Here is a 20,968-nt window from a genome sequence, read left to right as displayed (position 1 = left end):
GAAGACCGAGAAAGACTTGGCTAAAGATGGTCGAAGAAGAAATGCGGGCAAGGGGGTTAACAAGGGGAGATGCAGAAAATAGGGCAAAATGGAGAAGATTGTCATGGGGACCGCAAGGCGAACCCCCGCTCTAGCAGGGAAAATGGCCTTAAAATGCCTGTTGTTGTTGTTGTTGCTGTTGTTTTGCATAGATCTCTGATTCTGCTGATGTCCCATACTCTGTTACACATCGTCGGTGCTGCACATCGTCGGCGTCGTATATTCAACAGTTTATTGGAATTTGTAATTTGTTCATGGTACCGGCGATAGCTCACCTATTCTTCACGAAGAACACCATGGGATCAGCAGATGGGACACCCGGCATAACGTCCATCCGAGGGGCCGCAGAAACATTGAGGAATCACCATGCCCCTCAAACACATGGATGATAGCTTGTAGTTGGGTCGGGATTCGAACGCAGGCTAGTTAGCTTAGACGTGAGTGTAGTTGCCATGGCAACCCATTGTATTGTATAAATACACACTAATTTTTAATTGTATATATTTCTGTCACATTAGTTTGTTGTTTTCATTCAAAATGGTAAAACAGCTTTCTGAGAAGTGCATTCAAAACCTTTCCTGATTGCTTCCTTTTTGGTTCACGAGTTATCAAACAGAGTGACCACTATATTTGTCATGGGTGTGTGTCTGTCTGTCTGTGTGTCTGTCTGTCCGCAGCATAACTACCCCGATGATATCAGATCTTGATGAAACTTAGGTGGGAGGTTGATATCATGATCTACTTGTGTCCTGCGTAGAGTGGGCGTATTGCGCCCATTGTGGGCGGAGCGACGCCTGAAAAAGATGTCTTTTTAGGGGGTAATCGAGTTCAAGCTACATCTTCTCCATGGGGTTTGGTGGAATCTGACAGGGGTTTCGATATTTGGTTGGGGCCAATATTATGTGTCTAGCTCACGGAGCTGGATTTTTCATTTTCGCCCCAAGGTCAAGGTCACAAGGTCACGAAATTTAGTAAAGTCGATTTTTGATGGTTTTATTACATTTGCTTCCTGATAGGGTGAAATGTCGTACATGATCTTATATTATCACATACATCATGAAATACAAGTTTTCCAACAAATTTCAGAGTCTTCGACCTTTGAAGGTCACAAAGGTCAAATTTTCAAAGTTGTCGGAATCAAACGAAATTTTCGGTATTGTGCAGCTAACTAACCTCGCAACTGATTATACATTATTTTCTATCTCATTTCAAGGTCAGTAACCTTCGTTTTGACATTTCAAGGTCACAAAGGTCAAATTTTCAAAGTTGTCAGAATCAAACCGAATTTTCGGTGTTGTGCAGCTAACTAACCTCATAACAGATAATACATTCCTATTTATATATTTCCAATGTCGGTTTTGACTTTTAAAGGTCACAAAGGACGGCCATTTCAAAGTAGTCCGTCCTTTGTCATTGAATAGAATACCGCTAGCTCGTGAACCATAGTCGTCTCCCGACTTGTTAAATACTTGTATGTTACATAATTATAAACAGTCATTGCAATAAATAAGTGGAAATATAAAATCAACAAGTCAGGAGACGACGATGGTTCACAAGCGAGCGGTATTCGATGACAAGGGACGGACTATAACCGAAACAGGCCTGGACAGGCCAGGCCTGGAAATGTCAAAACGAAGGTTACTGACCTTGATATGAGATCGAAAATAATGTATAATCAGTTATGAGGTTAGTCAGCTACACAATACCAAAAATTCGGTTTGATTCCGACAACTTTGAAAATTTGACCTTTGTGACCTTGAAATGTCAAAACGAAGGTTACTGACCTTGAAATGAGATCGAAAATAATGTATAATCAGTTATGAGGTTAGTCAGCTACACAATACCAAAAATTCGGTTTGATTCTGACAACTTTGAAAATTTGAACTTTGTGACCTTCAAAGGTCAAAGATTCTGAAATTTGTTGGAAAACTTGTATTTCATGATGTATGTGATAATATAAGATCATGTACGACATTTCACCCTATCAGGAAGCAAATGTAATAAAACCATCAAAAATCGACTTTACTAAATTTCGTGACCTTGTGACCTTGACCTTGGGGCGAAAATGAAAAATCGAGCTCCGTGGGGCTAGACACATGACATTGGCCTAACCAAATATCGAAACCCCTGTCAGATTCCACCAACTCCCTCGGAGAAGATGTAGCTTGAAGTCGATTAACCCCTAAAAAGACATCTTTTTCGGGCGTGGCTCCGCCCACAATGGGCGCAATACGCCCACTCTAGGCAGGACACAACTAGATCATGATATCAACCTCCCACCCAAGTTTCATCAAGATCGGATGATATCATGGGGTAGTTATGCTGCGGACACAGACAGACACACACACCCATGACCAATATAGTGGTCACTCTGTTTGATAACTCGTGAACCAATATTAATCCAACATATTGTTGCCATTGTATAATAATGAATGGTACACATGGCGGTACCATGACTAAAGCAAAATATGCCATTGTTGCCATGACGACAGGTAAACATGCCGTCAGTACCATGACTAAAGGGAACGTGTGTTGATGGATCGACTGTGGGAACCTCATGTGATGTATTCCGGTGATTTTGAATGCGCAGGCCCATGAATCCTGAGGGCCTTCCAAAAAAAGGCTGCAGTGTAATCATCGCTGCCAATCAATCAACTTTCGCCTCATGTCACTGTCCTCCACACCCTCGTGTTCATCTTGCGTGATGGTAATTTTAAAGGAATTTTTGTCACGTGCACTTTTGGGTGTGAAATTGATTCTGGGCCGACCCATCATTTTGTTTCCACGTTTCGGTTTCCAGATGGATACTTCCCCGGGTTCGAGTCCCGACCCGGCTATGAACTGCCATCCTGGTGTTTCACAGGCAGGGCGATTCGTCAATGTGTGTGCCATACCTCTGGTGGACATTAAAATGGGTGTCCTGTCTGACGGAATTAGTTGGTGGACATTAAAGATCCCACGATGGCCTTCGCGAAGAGTAGGGGGATCCTGGATCAATTCCAAACGACTGCTCTAACTGTTACCGTTGTAGTTCTGTCGAGGTCTCCCTGTAATATCTAATTATCATGGATGTGATATCTTCGGCTCTTCTCATAATATGATTTACTATCGTGATATTCCACAGAAGCAGCCAGGGCCTTACTTACTTATCCGATGCGTTGCAGCAAATCCAAGCGAGTGCCCAAGAGTTGCGCAAACTGCGGGCGCTGCTGCGACCGTGCGACCTGCCGGAGTTTGAGAAATGCACGAATCCTCCTCGACGCCGGGCCTTGACCACGGTCCTCGCCATCCTCGCTCTGGACACTCTCCGAGGACCAGGAACACCCCTCCGTAAGCACATTGGCACTCGAACGGCTCACGATTCCTTCTTTACTACGTTGCTTGCACCTGTGTTAGTTCGGGACCTGCAAATTGTTTAAAAATTTTTTTCCTCGATTTACGGCCGTGCAGGAAAATTCTATCCATTTTGTGTAATGAGACAATTAGTTATAGTGGGGCGGCTTAGCCCAAATATTCAAAAGAATTGTGCATTTTGTGATACAAGCACCAAATTTGGCACAAATGTACATTAATATGTTGCGAACATTTTCAGATATTGGGCCACTTGAAATTCCGTAATTTTTTTTTTCAAATTTTTTCAAATTTCGTAATTTCAAATTTTTCGGGTGACACCGTCACAATTTCGGTCTTCGAGGCCGGCCGATAGGCAAAGTGTGACCGGAAGGGACGAGGTTCTCCTGACCACGTGGCCCTCGATCCGGGAAGCGAGAGGCGTTCCATTAGTGGACGCGCCCCTCACGCCCGACTTTTGGGCGGCCCCGGCAAGCCGTTTGTTTTGACGTTCCGTGACGGGCCCCGCACCCCCACCTCCGGGCCGACCGGAAGCTTGTGCTGAGTACATCATACCTGAACAACTCAGTGAGGCAGAACACAGCAGTGCACACCAGGGTGACCCCTTCAGTGCATAAACCAATTAACCTGTCCACTGCAGGGCATATAGAAATGAAGTTATTTTCTGCATATAATAATAATATAAGTTCAGTTCTATATAACAATTTCTGTTATCACCACTACCACTACAACTACCACTACTACAAGCTTTGTCTGGAATTTTGTGGACTAACAGACAAACAGACATACAGACAAGCTGGGATCAAAACATTACCTCCTTCCACCATTGAGTGTAGAGGTAAACATCATGGAAATTATATCATGCCCTAGATTTAATTCATGCTTACCCGTGTATTTGCTTCACTGGTTCACAAGGTCTTTTGCATACATGTAATTCAGACTCTCGTCTTCATTGCTGACCACACAATGTTCGCAACATATTAATGTACATTTGTGCCAAATTTGGTGCTTGTATCACAAAATGCACAATTCTTTTGAATATTTGGGCTAAGCCGCCCCACTATATCGGCCGGCCTCGAAGACCGAAATTGTGACGGTGTCACTCGAAAAATTTGAAATTACGAAATTTAAAAAAATGTGAAAAAAAAAATTACGGAATTTCAAGTGGCCCAATATCTGAAAATGTTCGCAACATATTAATGTACATTTGTGCCAAATTTGGTGCTTGTATCACAAAATGCACAACAGGTTTGCTATGCTGCTACACTATTATCTCATTAAGATGTCTTGAGATGGTTACCTATGCTGGAGGTTATGTTTTCACCCATGTCTGTTTGTGAGCAGGATATCTAAACAAGTTATGGATGGATTCAGACAAAATTTGGTGAAGACGCGGATACGGATCCAGATACAATAATTTATTTTATTTTTTAAGCGATTCTTCATCATTGAGAGATAACGATATGCAGTATACGTGATATTTCAAAATGGCCGAGTTATGACTAAACTTGGAGGACGAGTTGGTTCGGTGACGAGAACAAGCCGATTAGATTTTGGTTCAGGTCCAAATCCAGACCCGTCCCATCCGTCGGTGGGATACAAAACGTTAGCTGTTCAGCCTGGCAGAGGTTGGAGGACAAAGGGAGCAATGTTTATGGCAAATAATTTAGGTCACTCAAACTTTTGGGCCTCCTCATCCGCCATGATCTTTCTTGGGCTAACCAAATATCTAGCTTGGACTTCAAAGGCAGCCGTCGACAGGACATCCTTCCGCAGCTTGATGGAGTACTGCTCTCCCCTCTGGCTCGCACCCATGGTCTTGCACCCTCTGCATTTTCTTTGCTTTGTCTCCAAGTTTCTGAAAGTCGTACGTCGTCTGCCAGTGCCAGTTGCCCCCTTCTGGTGGAACTCCCATAATCCAAACTCATTGCCCACATCCACTCATTTATTCCCCTCCCCCCTCCTCCACCTGTGAAGCCAACTTCCTCAGTCTCTTCAATCTCATTCTTCCCTCCAGGGTGTCAGGACAGATATACACTCCTACCCTCATGAATCCAACCCCCCCCCCCCCCAAGCCCACTTCTTCCTGGGTTCCCTCCCATACACTCAACCTCTTCGTCTTTTTTGTTTGTTCCATTTTTGCTTTTTTCCCAGTTTTCTCTTTCTGTGATTGAGAATACGTCGCTGGATGTAGCTTCTTCACCCCGTGTGTCCTCCCCTTGTTCTCGTTCTTCCCCACTCCCTTATTCCTCTACCCAACCCTGCTGTTGGTGGCTTGGTGCCCTCCCACCCTTTTCTACTGTTCAAGCTTGTTCTAGTCTACTTTTTTTTGTTCCTTTTTTTTTTTGAGCTCCTTCCCGAGCCCCAACTTTATATACAAAAAACCGAGACCAATTGCTTGCGATTTGAAAGCAACAGATCTTGTGCTGGGGTCTCGTCGTGGGAGATTCCAATAATTTTGAGAGTTTTAGATTATACCAAATCCAGGAGGCAGAATATTGGATTAATATGAGTATTTTAAGGTGTATGACGTATATTCAAATAGTCTAGTAGGAAGACTAGGTCCCCCTGCACCCCCCGGAGATATACTTCTAATCAGTGTTTCTAGATTGGAAAAAATGTGTAGAAAATGACTAGCTATGGCCCCAAGCTGAAAAAATGTCCCACATACCATTTTTATGCAAATTACTGCTGCCATTATCAAAAAAACGATTTTTGACATATCTCAGCCAATATTGCAGATAATTGAAAAATGAAGGTGTCTAGACCCATGTTTTGAAGGGCATAGATCATGATAGAACTATTCATAACATGATTACATGTGTCTATGGTATACTAGTATGCATATTAATGCTGTAATTACAAAATAATCAGTTTTACAAATGATAAGGATACGTTAATACTGCAGATAACTTAACATGGTACATAAGGGGTCTAAACCCAGGTATTTTCAAGGTTAAATGTCAACAAGATGCTCCTGAGTCTTGCATAGGGGCGGGACATTGGCAGTAACATTGGTACCACTCAACTTTTCTTCCCACCATTGACTTTGTATTGCGAGAGATTTTCACTTGCTTATTTAAAGGTTTCTCACCCAGCCCACGTAAAATCTACCAACTCCTGCTGTTAACTCCCAAACATATTTTTTTATGTTATCCAATCACAGTGCAGAAATGACAGACTAGAGATCCAAATTAGTGCTGCTATAGCTGCCATTTTACATTTCCATCCATGTAACATGCGCGCTCGCGCGCTCGTATCAATTGGTAATGTCGCGCGCTCGTATCAATTGGTAACGTTGATGTTATTGAATACCTCAGTTGAAAGTTCAGTCTTCCATTCCATCTGTGTGTTGTTCTTGGTATTCATCCTCCAATCTAGCCAGGTAAGATGCTAACTATAATGTTACTCACACTCTTGACTTCAGTTTCTGCATGAAATCATAAACAGGCAGAATAACAGCTGAGCCAGCTAGCACCATGTTAGCTAACGTTAAAGCTAGCCTCATCTATGTACAGTATGTTCCTAATGTCGGTGTAACTTAAACTTTTGTTAATGCCAAACATGAGACATATCTGTTGACTTCTGTATATGAATTGAACCAGAAAGAGGCACGACAGCTGAGCTAGCTACAGTAACTTAGCACAATGTTTCATTGGCCTAGATAGCTAACGTTAGTGTGGAAGAATTTAGATGTTTTAGCTATTAGCACTTTTGATGCCACTAAACATGGTTTAGTCAGCTAAAAAGTACCCTAGTGTAGAACATGACTCAGAACCTCTGTTACCTCACTGAAAACTCAGAGCCTCCTTTCACAGGCACTTTTAACATCATTCGTGATTTCTTATTTGTCATTTAACAGTGATGGTAGACATCGACAGCAAGCATGCCCAAAAGAAAACGGAGTGTAGAACCTGCAGCCCAAAGCTCTCCTCCTTCATGCATCCTTCATGTACCATCCATGTCTGATCATGGGGATTTCACGCCCCTCCGTAAAATTAAAGGATCTGCTTCAGAAAAACTGCAACTGCTTCAAAAGATCCGGGATAGACGTCTCAACCAACCGCATGACTCCCCATGTCGTATGCAATCAGTATGTGATCAGATCCCGGCAACTCTTCCTGATGACCTAGAAAGAGTAGGATATCACAGCAAGTGTTATAAGCACTTTGTCCGCCACTTTCATCGTCTGGGAGATGATACAGAACCAGGGCCATCAACCTCATCATGGCATCACTCTCCTCGTAAACCAGGAGGTTCTGCTGAACCCATCTTCCCGCCAGAGTGTATATTTTGTGAGAAAGTTGAGACCAAAGATGCTCATCGCAATACTGAGAGGCCTACAACCTTCCCATCCTTTAAAAACAAAGAAAATGCATGGGAGCAAATCGAAACACGGGCTGAGAAAATGGGTCTCTATCGACTCCATCGAAAGGTGAAAAACAAAGACCTCTTTGCATGTGAGGCCAAACACCATCCGTCATGTTTTAAAGCTTTCCGCACAGCATTCTACAACTATGAGCGTGCGATTCACAGAGCCGAAGCACCAAAGGAGCAGGCTTGCATGTCAGCCGCCCATGAAAAGGCATTCAACTCAGTACTGGAACACATTCAAACCCAGGTCATCCAGCAGAATAAAGTTCTACAGCTTTCTTCCTTGCGCTTGCTCTATGTCGAGGAACTGAAACTGAATGGATATGAGAACTCAAATTATCGGTCAGAGAAACTACTGAAACGCCTACAGAATGACCCAATCAAGGAGCATATCCACTTCACGAAGGTTGATCATGACAAATGTGATGTCATTTCTTTCTGGCTTGTGCACAGCTCAAACATAACAGTTTCCAATGCTCTCGCACGAGCATTCACACTCGGAAGCACAAACAAGAACCAAAATGTTGCCCTCCAACTTCGCCAGGGTATTCTACAGGCTTTCAGAGAGTGTAAAGACCAACCATGGCCACCAACAGCTGAAGACATGGAGCTCAATCCTGAAGACATCCTACCTCCAGACCTTGTCCGCTTTCTCAGCGTGCTAATGACTGGCAAGGAGGGCATCGAGACAGAAAAGGTGAAGCGTCTGGTCTTCTCCATTGGACAAGATCTGTGCCGTGCAGTGTCAGATGGAAAATGGAAGTTACCAAAGCACATTCTCCTCTGTGTGACTGTAAGGCACCTGTTCCGAAGCAAACAGCTCACCACAATACTACACAGGCTTGGACACTCTGAGAGCTACGATTTCGCCTTGGAGTTGGAAACTGCTCTCGCCAAGGTCCTGGATGAAGTCTCAACTTATCGTACACCACAAATTGTGACAGGAGAGGGCAACCTTGTATTCCACTGTGAGTGGGACAACTTGAATAAAACCACTACCAGTGTGCACGGCAGCAACATTGTAAACAGTGCTGGAGGAATCATGGTGCAGGAGGTCAAGCCCGGGTTCGAGAGCAGCAAGGACCGAATGCTACCTACCATCAATAGGTCACAACAGCGTAGCCTGAAGGTCGACACACCAAAAACTCTCCCACCCTTGCACTTTACTCGCGTTGGCCCGAAGTTCCCTGAAGGCTCATCATTCACACCGCCAGCAGAGAATGACACAGTCTATGCCACTACGATGCAAGAGTACTACATCTGGCTCTTCATCAGATACATCGGAAGCTGTGGCCTGCAGCCTGTGCCTGGGCTAGGGGGTTTCACCTCTGCAACTGGTTCTCCCCCACCCAGCAAATCAACAGTCGACTACTGCACGCCTATCCACCAACCGATCACAGACAACGCAGTTGTTCGTGAGCTACTGAAGCGTTCCGAGGCAGCAACTGCTGAGGTGGGTCAGAGATGGGTCCTGAATACATTTGATCTGGGTGTCTGCATGAAAGCCCTTCCCATCATCTGGCGCTGGCCAAATGAATTTGCTAGTCATGTAGTAACGATTGGACCCTTCCACACATCCATGAACTACATCGGGATGCTCACTGGACACAAGATGCGTGGTTCTGGATATGCAGAGATTCTCTTTGAGGCACAACTAGTAACAAGTGGATCTCTCAAAGGTGTTCTCAGTGGAAAGGCCTACGCAAAGTCCCTCTTTTGCCTCAAAACAGTGTGTGAGGCAATGGAGAGGCTGTTGATGGAGAGATTCACTGAGGAGGAGAACATCATGATCTCTGACCCTGCTGTGCTTCTCAGAATGACCCAGTCTTGCAACCGAGAGCACCTCGATGAAGCCCTCAAAGACCCCTCAAGCAGTAATTTGCATAAAAATGGTATGTGGGACATTTTTTCAGCTTGGGGCCATAGCTAGTCATTTTCTACACATTTTTTCCAATCTAGAAACACTGATTAGAAGTATATCTCCGGGGGGTGCAGGGGGACCTAGTCTTCCTACTAGACTAAAAGACCTGTCTACCGGCATTAGTTGGGGGACGTTAAATATCCCACGGTGTTCTTTGCGAAGAGTCAGCGAGCTATCTCCAGCACCATCAACAAATTACAAATTCCTTCCATAACCTTAGTTGAATGTCAGGCCTGGCCAGCCGGTTCGTGAAAGACTTGGGCCAAAACTTCCCCCAGCCAAACATACAACAACGTTGAATAATTGTGGCCGTTAAAAGAAGAAGAAGAAGAAGGGCATTCAAAGTACAAAATAACAATCTTCATTTATTTATCGTAAATTGGTATACGTAATGAATTTTACCTAAAGAAGTGCAATTCTGTTCAAGTTTATAGAAATAATCCACCATTCGTCATGCTTTTATACTGCTGGAGATTTTTTTTTTTCTATAAAATCTTTAAATTTATTATTTCCATTTTTTTTTGGAAGGCCCAGGCCCAAGCTGGGCAGATGAGACGCACACACATCTTATCAAGACAACAAGTCCATTTGCCTCCATGGAGCCGCAGAGCCTGCCTGGTAGGTTACCACGTAACCTCTAACCCTGTACGAGTACAAGGTAACTTCCACGAGTGTTTTGAGAATGTAAAATGTGACAAACTCGGGATGCTCAGGATCCCAGGTTCGAATCCTATAATTATGCCGTTTTGTCCTTTCGTTGTTTGCTCGTCTAAAAGTACACCAACATCGCGTAAGCTCGTCGGTATGCATATAATATATGTCCAATTCTCCATGAGCCTTACCACGATATAAAATACAATGTTGTGGACAAAAAAAAGACAAAAAAAAGAAGAAAAAAAAGATGAGGTCTTGTGGTCCATAAATATGCTGCTCGGTCACAGATCTGATTTGCTTTCAGATTAAAGCTCTGTTTGCCTCTAATTAATGTTCATGGAATCCGTGCTCTCATTTTTGTTTTTCCGGTGAAGCTTCATTTACTTTCCTTCCACCGGGAGAAAGGGAGGAAAGTGTTGAAGAGTGCAAGTGGATCCCACTTCCCAAAATCCCTCCACGATGCAAAGCCCGGGATTCATGGAAAAAACTCCAGCAGGTACTTCCAGCTCATTTCCTGTTCCTTTCGAGGCACATTTTCATACCACACATCCAGAGGAAATGTTTATGGGGGAGAGCGATGCCACCCTCTCTCCCAAAGTATTTGACGTCTGACGCGTTGCCCACATTGTAACGGATGAAGAAAACGTCACATCCGAGGTGGATTTTGGGGGATTTGAAAGAGGTGGATTTGGGGTGTATTAACGGGGGTAGAAAAGATCAAGGTTTTGGATGGGGGAAGATAAGAGATGGTGGTGAACAGCCGTTTTAAAGACCTGGAGGGAGGAGTGGGATTGAAGAGAGTGAGGGAGTTTGTTCCAGAGGTGGGAGAAAAGAGGAATGAAAGAGCGAAGGTGAATAGAGAGTCTTGATTTTGGCAGTTTCACCAGAAGAGGGTTGCTGGCAGATCTTGTGGATCCTGCAGGAATATTTGGGGGACAGAGCACAGCAGGGGGAGCAAGGCCGGAGAGGAGTCAAATATTACTTGCTTCCCCTCCCGATGAACATTAATACATGCTTATGGTTTGTGGGGAAAATTCATTTGAAATTGCATTTCGTTTGCTTGAAGGTTGAAATGTCCAAGTGACGAGTCATTTTTGTTTGTTTCTTTACCTGCAGGTGGACTGCGGTTGTGTTTCACCCATTTGTTTGTCTGTCTGTCTGTGAGCAGGATATCTCAAAAAGTTGTGGACGGATGCGGATGAAACTTGGTGGACAGGTTGGGTGTGTGACAAGGACGAATCGATTCAATGTTGGTGAATATCCGGATATTATAGTTGTTTAATTTTGTAAGTGATTCTTCGCCATTGAGAGATCGGGCCAAAAATGATGCATCAGCATATTTCAAAAAGTTGTGGACGAGTTATGACAAAACGTGGTGGACTGGGTAGGTGACTAGAACAAAGAACAATTTTTTTTTTTGGACTTCCCCGTTGATAAACTTCATGGAAGATGGTCCGACACGAGAATGGATTAAAAAATTGGTTACAAATCGTTTATTGTACATTTGGGAGAATAAAACCCCAGAGCTGGACGTCTGAGGGTAGAATGTAGAATTGATGTCGAAGTTGATGTTCAACTGATATATACATCAGTGTTGTAGTCGAGTCCACCTAATCCGAGTCCAAGTGGATTCGACCTATTATGTACCCAAATTGTATTTATTTATTTGTTTATTTATTTTACCCCATCTGCTTTTGCCGAATGAATGAATGAATGATCGTTTTAAGGCCATTTTTCCCTGCTAGAGCGGGGGTTAGCCTTGCGGGTCCCATGACAATCATGGTTACCTGTTTGACGCAATGTTTTTATGGCCGGATGCCCTTCCTGACGCCAACCCTGAGTCGCTTCTTACGATGCGCAGGGATACGGTGTACCTATTCTAAACCGGGGTACGGGATCATTCATCTCAGCAAGCTGGTACTCAATTTGCCGACCTCGGAAGGATGACAGGCTGAGTCAACCCCCCTGGTGTTAATTTAGCGATCGACCGGGATTCGAACCCAGGATCCTAGGATCCCAAGCCGGCACCCTAACTGCTAAGCCAACACCACCAGAATATATGGCTGTTGCCATATATTCTGCTTATATCCTTATTACTTGTATCCTACCATAATTATGAGTCAAAACTAACAATTATTGTGATATCTTGTAGGGGAAATAGAAATCTCCAAACAAATTTGAAATAATCTTCAATCTTATTATTAATTTGCAATTTGTCACTGGCGTTGACATCAATACGAGTTATCATTATGGACTCTCGGTATCAACAAGCTACATGCATCAAACAAAGTGTCAAATGGAGCACCTCATCACCATTGGAGCATTTAAATTGCATCAGATGTGCCAATAAATGTGAATTGTTGCTCCAAGCGTGCCGGCTCCGTGACGGAAGACACCATTTGCATTTTTGCCACCCGCATCCCTACCCCGCTAAGAATCCCGTGCGGGCAGATCAAGGTTTTGATTCGAGATCAAGGTTGACGTTTGGAATGCAGATGCGTTTAGAATTAAGTCTTTCATGAACCCATTGGCCAGATACTGATCAGACCTGACCGAAGGTGGCAGGAATTTAGAATTTTGCCGGAATGCTGGCGCCAGCTTACCCAATGCCATATCCTAAGGTGTGCCGTAAAACAATTCGATTTATTTTCCCGAGCGATTGTTTTATCAGAAACGAGTGATTTGATGACTTTTTGCTCCATTCTGTTTTCTTCTGCAATGCGTCGTTTTAGTTTTCATTCATTTCATAGCAATCCATCAAGTTCTCACAAATTTCCTCCTCGCTCTGAATTGTTTGCCTTTTCAGGATCTTTTGACTCTATCGCCGCTGCTTTTCGACGAATTTCATGAAACGCAGGTGAGGTCATTTTTGCCGGACGACTCGATGATAATTCCCCGCGGATGTCACCTTGTGCGTTAGAAAGCCGAGAGACCGAATGCAAAGCTTTTGTTTGGTATTTGATTCACCGAATGAGAGATTTGCAACTCGTGTGGGCCAAGGCTCAAAATGGCTTACATACGCACACCAGAAATATGTCTCCTTCATATGAAGCCCCGGTATGCCATTGTGCGGTTGTTTTGAGAGCGGAGTCCTGCTCGCCTGATACCACATTTATTGGAGGATGAATTCATACTTATCGTCGGCCTTAAGGATGTGAACTTCTTGCAGAGCATAGAGTTGTGTCGTCGTCCCTCTCGGCAATGTGCTTGCGGTAAAACGTGGCGTTTGATCAAATCTTTGTTTGCTTTCACTTGATGTGCCGGCGGGTTTTACAAGAGTGCAAATTCAATTAACCGACAAAATTAGATGTATGGGGCAGACTAAGGATTGCGATAAAGATAACCGTCCATTCGGATCGAGATGTCGGGAGTGGGGTAACTAATGAGATACCCGAGGGCATCCGTCATGCTCATGCATTTGCACCCAATTTCCAGGTCGATTCGTCATGCTTGAGGTTACCATTGGCAGCAGGGTACCAGCACGGCATTGTTAAGTGCATTTCGACCTGCAATATTTAATTCCTGGCAGGACCGCTCAAGAGGCGGCACTCTTACCCGTGAGCTGTCGAGCGTGGGTTAGATTCCTGACCCGGCGAAAACTGCGGGATTGCTGCTTTGCAGGCAGGCTATTGTGTCGCAGTGTACCAGCACTTGGATGAACATTAAGCTGGGTGTGAAGTTCGTGAATTTTGATTCCGAATGCAACTTCAGACTGCCACCCTATTGATTGGTTCACTGTATGACCTGGCACAATGGCCTAGAGGTACGCACACTCACCTCTAAGATGTCTAGCCTGGGTTTGAATCCTGACCCAGCTATAAACTGTCATCCTGGTGTTTCACAGGCAGGGTGATTCATCAATGTGTGTGCCGTACCTCTGGTGGACATTAAACTAGGTGTCCTGTCTGACGGAATTAGTTGGTGGATGCTACTGGTGAAGAGTAGGTGAGCTATTTCCGGCACAGTGGCCAAATTCAAAATGGCAAAGCTGCAACTCCAGCAAAGGATGCTACCCATAACCAGGTGCTGCAAAAATTCATGTACCATCCTCGTGATGGGGTTCAAATAAAAATGGTGCTTCTCATTACCAAATGCTTGCAGATTTTAGAACTCTTTGCCCTTCAAAGAGTCGGCCCATCATATGCGAATAACTCGAACAAATCCTCAAACTAGTTAAGGGTGGCTTTGGCAATACCTCGTGGACACAGTGGCAATTTGTCCTGGATAAAATGGGTTTTTGGAAGTTTTTTTTTTTAGGACTTGTTGGGAATGTAACGACTGGGGAAACGTGATCAGTGCTTAGATTAGACCATTAGTTATGCCAGATGAACCAATGGTTCACGTTATAGCTATTGCAGTGAAATACATTCTGATTGGAGGTTCAAACTCAGACCACAAAACTCACAGGATTATTCATGTTGCTCGCCGAGTGACACCGACGGGTTTTGTTTCCATGTTCGCAGCACGTTCCAGAGCAAGAAATAAATTTTGATCCAAGAGAAGAAGAAGAAGCAACAGTTCCACAGGACAACCCTAGATTCAAAACATCACATCTTCGAAAGGTACTTTTTTTTCTTTTCTTGAATACCTTAAAGAGCAGGTGACGTCCTTGCGACTTGTATGCAAACGATCGCAAGGTGCTCAAATGAGCACGTGTGCGATCCATCGTCACGAGCCGGGTTTGGATTACAAATCTTTGTCGATTTTATGATGTCCAGTTCACTCTCTTCAATAAATACTTGATCAGAAGAATGCAATTTGTTATGGAGAGCAGATGCATATATGGCTATAATGTATATGTTATACAAGGTCCATATAACGCAGCTTCTTCTTAAAACTAGAGCTTTCTCCTTATGGTGACGTGTTGCGTAATTTTGTACCTTATTTAATTCCCTTTGTACCTGCTCAACTCCCCACAAGCTTCACACTTGGTTGTTAACATGGTAATCAGTTTTAGCGCAAACGTTACGAGTAATCGGCGTCCACAACCATCCTTGACCATGTTTGGAACGTCCGCCTAGGCCCCGGGCCCTCATTTTTCACCTTTATTGGTTTTCTTCGCAACCAATCGAGCGCACGACAAAACTTTGAACATTAGAGTGCCTACCCATGGGGAATCCGTTCAGCAAAGTTACGCGGTGATTGGATGTAAAATGCGGCCAGCGTTCCAAAAAGACTATTTTCTGCAGGTATGGGTTGCAGGGTGTTTCACGTATCAGGAATAAATGGCCCAGACCTCGCTCCGCTTCAGCCGGATAATGCTTATTTTTGGGCTATCTTGTCACCGCTGTGCCCAATCAGTTACGAGGTCCCGACACCACACGTCCATCGTCTTGTCAGTACTCGCACATACTTGTCAGTACTCACATCACATGTTTGACAAACGAACCAAAAAAAAGTCACTTTTCTAATTACAAATCATGTCCTGTATACCAAACACAGAATGTTTAAAGGTTTTCACTGAACTTTGCTCTGATTTATGGGATATGTATGATCACAAGACATAGGGGCTCTGTAGCTTTATTCATTTATGTATTTTTGACATCTCCGAATCGTGTTCATAAAGCACTGTTCCTGGAATTGTTGTGGAATGCCACACACTTACAACAGGTGTTCAATCGTCGGCGTCACTCTTTGCTTTGCAAACTAACGTATGCTCTGGTTTTAGAGATTACATCTATCAGTATATTTAAATTGGCTCACATACAATAATGAAAGTCAATGTCAGCAAATACACCGTACACCAACCCAAAATCATGGCCAATAACACCTTAACCGTAGACAGGTGTACCCCTGGGTATACCCGAGCGTACAGAATGGATATACCCAGGAGTGCACCTATCTAGAGCTAATCACTTGTGCAAGGAAAATAAAACTGTCTTTTGATGAAGAAGAACAACGATGAAAGTTTGTACAATTAAAAACACCTTTTGTGTGGTTACATTAAGTGGAATTAACGTTTTAAGTAAAATTTCATTTCCAGTGCTTTAAAATCCGCCGAGACATTTTATTTTGATAATTCCACTTTATAATCAGCTAACATTGTTTATAACTATAGGGAAAGCACCAACATCAAACTTATCGCTTGACCCGACCACCCTTACAGGTTGCCCTTTGGCCAGTGGCTGGGGCCGTCATCGGGGGCGTCGTCGCTGGGCCGTTCGGCCTGCTCACGGGTTTGAAGGTGGCGGTGGTGGCGGCGGCGCTAAGTGGCGGGCTGGTCGGTTTCACGGGAGGAAAGCTCGTGCAGAAATGGAAACAGAGGAAAGAGGCATAAGGAAGTCCAGCGAAGGGTGCGCGGAGTTTGCATTTCCCCATCACGGTGGCAAAGCGCATGATGCTTCAATTCGATTTGCACGATTACAAGTCTGGTGTTACCAATTTTGCTATTCGATGTGATGCAGGAAAACGAGCGATCATTTTATTCCCCTTTGCGAAGTAGAAAGTGCCTCAGATTTTGTCACGTGACACAGTGTATTTTTTAAGTTAAACATCAAAATTGCCAAACTAGTGCAGTTTCCAAATGTCAAAATAAACATGACAAATTAAAGGAGCTCCACAAGCTATAAACCTATCTGCTCTGATTTGAAATGTTAAAAGACACAATGCTCTCTTATGGGGTCCATCCATTTGTGAATCCTATTCCAGAAACACATGGTAATAACCAATGAGGTGATAGAATGATTGGGATTACCAACTACTTCAATACACCCGAAAAAGACCAAACCAAAAGGATTTAATAATGTATTTGGACTATATTAAACCTATTTTGCAGCCATGTCCTTATCTTATGCTTGATTTTTGTTTTTTAACTCATCTAATTTATAAGGAAGATGTTGTTGCATTGCTGTGTGGATTGTGGTAGTCCAAAAGGACCATTACATTCCCGATAGATACTGCCTCCTACGCTGGGTTCTGCCCATACATAGCTGATTTAAAGCTTCTCTTAATAGGCCCAGATCGAGTTGTTACTGCAGACCAATGATGTAACGCTCCAGGGACCTCAAATGAACTCTGTTTGTTCGACAAAATGGTGGCAGTCATGAGGTGCATGCTGTTCCGAGAAAATCAATTTGTTAAATCAAAATAAAAGTTCACAGGCAAGACTACAAGCAGTCATGTTTTCTCCCCCTCAGTGCCACACACACACAATCACTCACAATGCCTGGACAGTGTTGATGGGACATGTCAGCCATGTAATCAAATAAGCTTGATGAAGGTGCAGCGCCTGGAAGAGGAAGAGGATACGCTGTGGCTGGATGCACAGGCAGCATGATGGCTGCATGAGGAGGTGGTGGTGCAGTGACTGGGCAAGGAGGCAGTGCGGTGGCTGGGTGAGTAGGAGGAAGCAGAGTGAGGGGGAGGCGGTGCGGCAGCTGGGCGCGGAGGCGGCATGGCATCTGGGCGAGTAGGAGGAGGCTTGGTGAGGGGAGGCAGTGCGGCAGCTGGGCAAGGAGCCGGGGCGTTGGCGGGGCTTGTAGGAGGAGGCTGGGTGAGGGTAGGCAGTGCGGCAGCTGGGCAAGTAGGAGGAGGCTGGGTGAGCGGAGGCAGTGCGACAGTTGGGCAAGGAGCCGGGGCGTTGGCGGGGCTTGTAGGAGGAGGCTGGGTGAGGGGAAGGCGGCACGGCATCTGGGCGAGGAAGCTCTGTCTCATCTCTTTTCACTTCCTGCAATCACAGTGGGCCATTCAACCAATCTCCACCTGAGGCTTTTGCCAATCTTTGCCCCACACATGATGACAGAGATGCTGGGAGGAGACTTGGCTCCTTCCCTCCTTATTGGTGGGGGAAGTCCCCTACTCCACACTGCTGAACTTGATGAGGCTCACAGAAGAAACGAAGAGACAATACAGCTTATCATAGCTATTTCTGAAGGCACAAACCTCCCCAACCACACAGGCAACATTTTACATCAACTCATTCGCTTGAACACATGGGGTCAAATTTACGAAAGTCGTTTAAGTGTTACACATCGCTAATCGTGTGATGATCACGCGTTCAAAAGTTCAAAATTAATCTCCAATCGCAGAAGAGCGATTATCTAACGCGTGATCAAAACCTAATCACAAGCGTTTAAATAACCAAAACTTTTACACGTCGGTGAGGGTATGTTTACGAGTACGTTTAAGGCTTTGAAGTAAACATTGCACAGATTACAATTGGTAATTTACGTGGGAAGGTGAATACGGATGCGTTAGGAGTGCTTGAATTAGCTTGCGAGGAGGCAGAAGAGGATAGGAATAGGGCAGTTCACCGACATGCATCGATAATCTTCACGGATAGATGCAATGAAGAAGTAGGACAATATCAAATTTATCTGGAGTTAGACTCTCGAGGGAATCATTTCGTGGGCTGCTGAATCTAATGCCAGATGACATGAATGAACCTACGATGAGCAATGCGCTGAATTCCCTGCAAAAATTGTCCGTAACATTGCGATTCTACGCAAGTGCATCATTTCAATTGGATGTTGGAGATATGGGCAGGGTTTCACAGGCTAACCGGCTGTTTAGACGCGTACAACTAATCGGCTGTTCAGACGCGTACAACTAATCGGCTGTTTAGACGCGTACAACTAATCGGCTGTTTAGACGCGTACAACTAATCGGCTGTTTAGACGCAACTAATCGGCTGTTTAGATGTGTACAACTAATCGGCTGTTTAGACGCGTACAACTGTTTAGACGCGTACAATCGGCTGTTTATCTCTCTTCATAAATTGCCATCTAGACAATTTATGTTAAGCGCCTTTTGTAAGTTTGGCCGTTAATGTTGTAACATGGTGTAAAACGAAGTGCAAACATGCATGGTATCCAAGGCTTTAATAATGTAAGTATTGCCGTCTTCATCACAAATGCAGCAGCATCTTTCACTTATACAACTTGAGATTTTAGATCCTGTCACTGCTCATGGGCTTGTTTATTCTCGAGGCCCCTTTCTAATCTAAATTAGCTTTCACTTGTACTTGAACAATATCTATGAGGAGGTTCAATGCTGAGTTGTTGGTATTGAGGTTTGTATCACTCATCTCCATCAATATCACCCGAATGGTCATTACCATGTATTGCTGGAAGAGGATTCACTGGACTAATCCAAATGGAAGGGCCCACAGTTGTGCCTGCTTCTTGACCAAATCAAATCACATCCTTCATCCAACTGAATGCACGAGCATTTCCATTATTTCGCAAAAGGTAGCTTCGAATAAAGCAGCGCCGTTTACACTCCAAGTGAATCAGTCTTTACTTCAGTGATGCACTTTACAGTATTAACCCTTTTTCACAAATTGATGACAGCACTTTACTTCTGCCACCTTCTCAACCTTGAAGAAGTCAACATGTCGCCGGTGAATAAAGAACTGCAAACACAGATAAAATAGTATGGAACCGTTTGAATTGTGTTCTCAAGAACCAACGCTCAAAGCAATGTGAATGTTAGTCTTAAAATAAACGTTTATTCAAGGAGTCATGTGGTCAAAACAAATTAATTGGGTTGGGTAGGGGAGCGCTGGAGTCGGGAAGGTACTCATTTGGCCACTTTTGAAAATATGTTCAAAAGCTGTACATGGAAGGAATAATACAAATACCATCATATGCTCTTTCACCTGTTTTGCAGCATTGTACATCAAGTGGTCTGAAAGGATTTTGTAAAATAAATAAGGAGCTCTGTCTGCGGTAGGCCCAAAGTTATCCTAAACCGCAGCAGAGTGACGATGCGGCACAAAGACATTTATCAGATGATGAAATTTCACTCGTTTCCAATTTTACATTTTATCTGGTACTTTAGCTGCACTCGACTGCGTCCACACACAGAGCCCAGCGATTGGTTCCGAGAGACGTTGATGCCCAAATCGTTCCACGCGCCGTTAAAAGTGGACCGTCTGATGGAAACGAAAGTAATTACAAATTAACCTTCCATCAGAGGACCCCTCTACTATGGCCTATCACCGGACGACCAAACGATAACCGGGGCGGGAGAGAGGGTGGGAAGGGGGTATGGGCGGCAGGACGGACAGGAGAGCGGGTGGGAGTGGAAGGAGGATTCAATTTACAAAAAGGATGAAGGTATAAACTGGTTGGGTGCAGACATTTTACAGGCAGGTTTGAGAGTACAGTGATTACAGTCAGACGCTAAGGTCATCTTCCAGGATACGTCAAACCAAAAGCTTAACGACAATGGGGATCCTGCTTTGTCTGAGGCTGAAAGCACCTAATACCATCCGTATATGTTTCTCCCAATATTGTGCTCTTCAAATAAAAATAAAAGCGAAGATGGACTTACAGGACCGATCGTAGAATGACGCCTCGGGAGAAAAAAATAAAATCCAGCCACTCGTGTTTGACACAAGTCATGGGTTTTTCCAAATGCCTTCCGATAGTCCGGCTGTGGTCGTGCCCAAAATCCTTGCCTTGCCTTTCACTACAATCCCTCTCTCTCCACTGTGGCCATCAGAGTTCATCTCTATCGCGCTTGAGGATGGTGTAGCGATATTCACTTGGAGCGAGTTTCTGGAAAGAGCTATCTGGGGGTCTACTTTGTTCCTCCACCTGCACACATCAGGGGAATTAAAGCCTGTCTGGTTATGTAGAAATAAGTTATGCGGCGGTATGTGATGCAACGGAGAAAAATCAAACA

General features: G+C 44.2%; 2 protein-coding genes across 8 annotated transcripts in view; one reads left to right on the top strand and one right to left on the bottom strand.

Annotated features, from left to right (window-relative positions):
- The window catches only part of LOC137438202 (syntaxin-17), a 67,831-nt gene extending 50,386 nt beyond the window's left edge, over positions 1–17,445 (top strand). For 2 of the 6 annotated variants that reach the window (XM_068133249.2, XM_068133248.2), the window contains exons 4-9: positions 3,204–3,369; positions 10,214–10,303; positions 10,714–10,835; positions 13,146–13,196; positions 14,803–14,901; positions 16,446–17,445. In XM_068133249.2, coding sequence (XP_067989350.2) covers positions 3,204–3,369; positions 10,214–10,303; positions 10,714–10,835; positions 13,146–13,196; positions 14,803–14,901; positions 16,446–16,616 — 699 coding nt within the window. In that variant the 3' untranslated portion in view covers positions 16,617–17,445. Of the gene's footprint in view, positions 1–2,572; positions 2,921–3,203; positions 3,370–10,213; positions 10,304–10,713; positions 10,836–13,145; positions 13,197–14,802; positions 14,902–16,445 lie in introns of those variants that run through there. The other 4 variants (XM_068133247.2, XM_068133246.2, XM_068133250.2 and 1 more) reach the window with 4 other exon arrangements.
- A 1,696-nt stretch (positions 17,446–19,141) lies between these two features.
- ERP44 (endoplasmic reticulum protein 44) overlaps positions 19,142–20,968 on the bottom strand; it is a 77,431-nt gene continuing 75,604 nt past the window's right edge. For both annotated transcript variants that reach the window (XM_068133242.2, XM_068133244.2), the window contains exon 12: positions 19,142–20,880. In XM_068133242.2, the coding sequence (XP_067989343.1) occupies positions 20,782–20,880 (99 nt within the window). In that variant the 3' untranslated portion in view covers positions 19,142–20,781. The remainder of the gene's footprint in view (positions 20,881–20,968) is intronic.

Source organism: Myxine glutinosa, chromosome 12 (assembly GCF_964187855.1).
Source record: "Myxine glutinosa chromosome 12, kmMyxGlut1.1, whole genome shotgun sequence".
In the NCBI taxonomy this organism is placed as follows: domain Eukaryota; kingdom Metazoa; phylum Chordata; class Myxini; order Myxiniformes; family Myxinidae; genus Myxine; species Myxine glutinosa.
The sequence above is the reverse complement of the archived record's forward strand: the minus strand, read 5'-3'. Positions and strand labels throughout refer to the sequence as shown.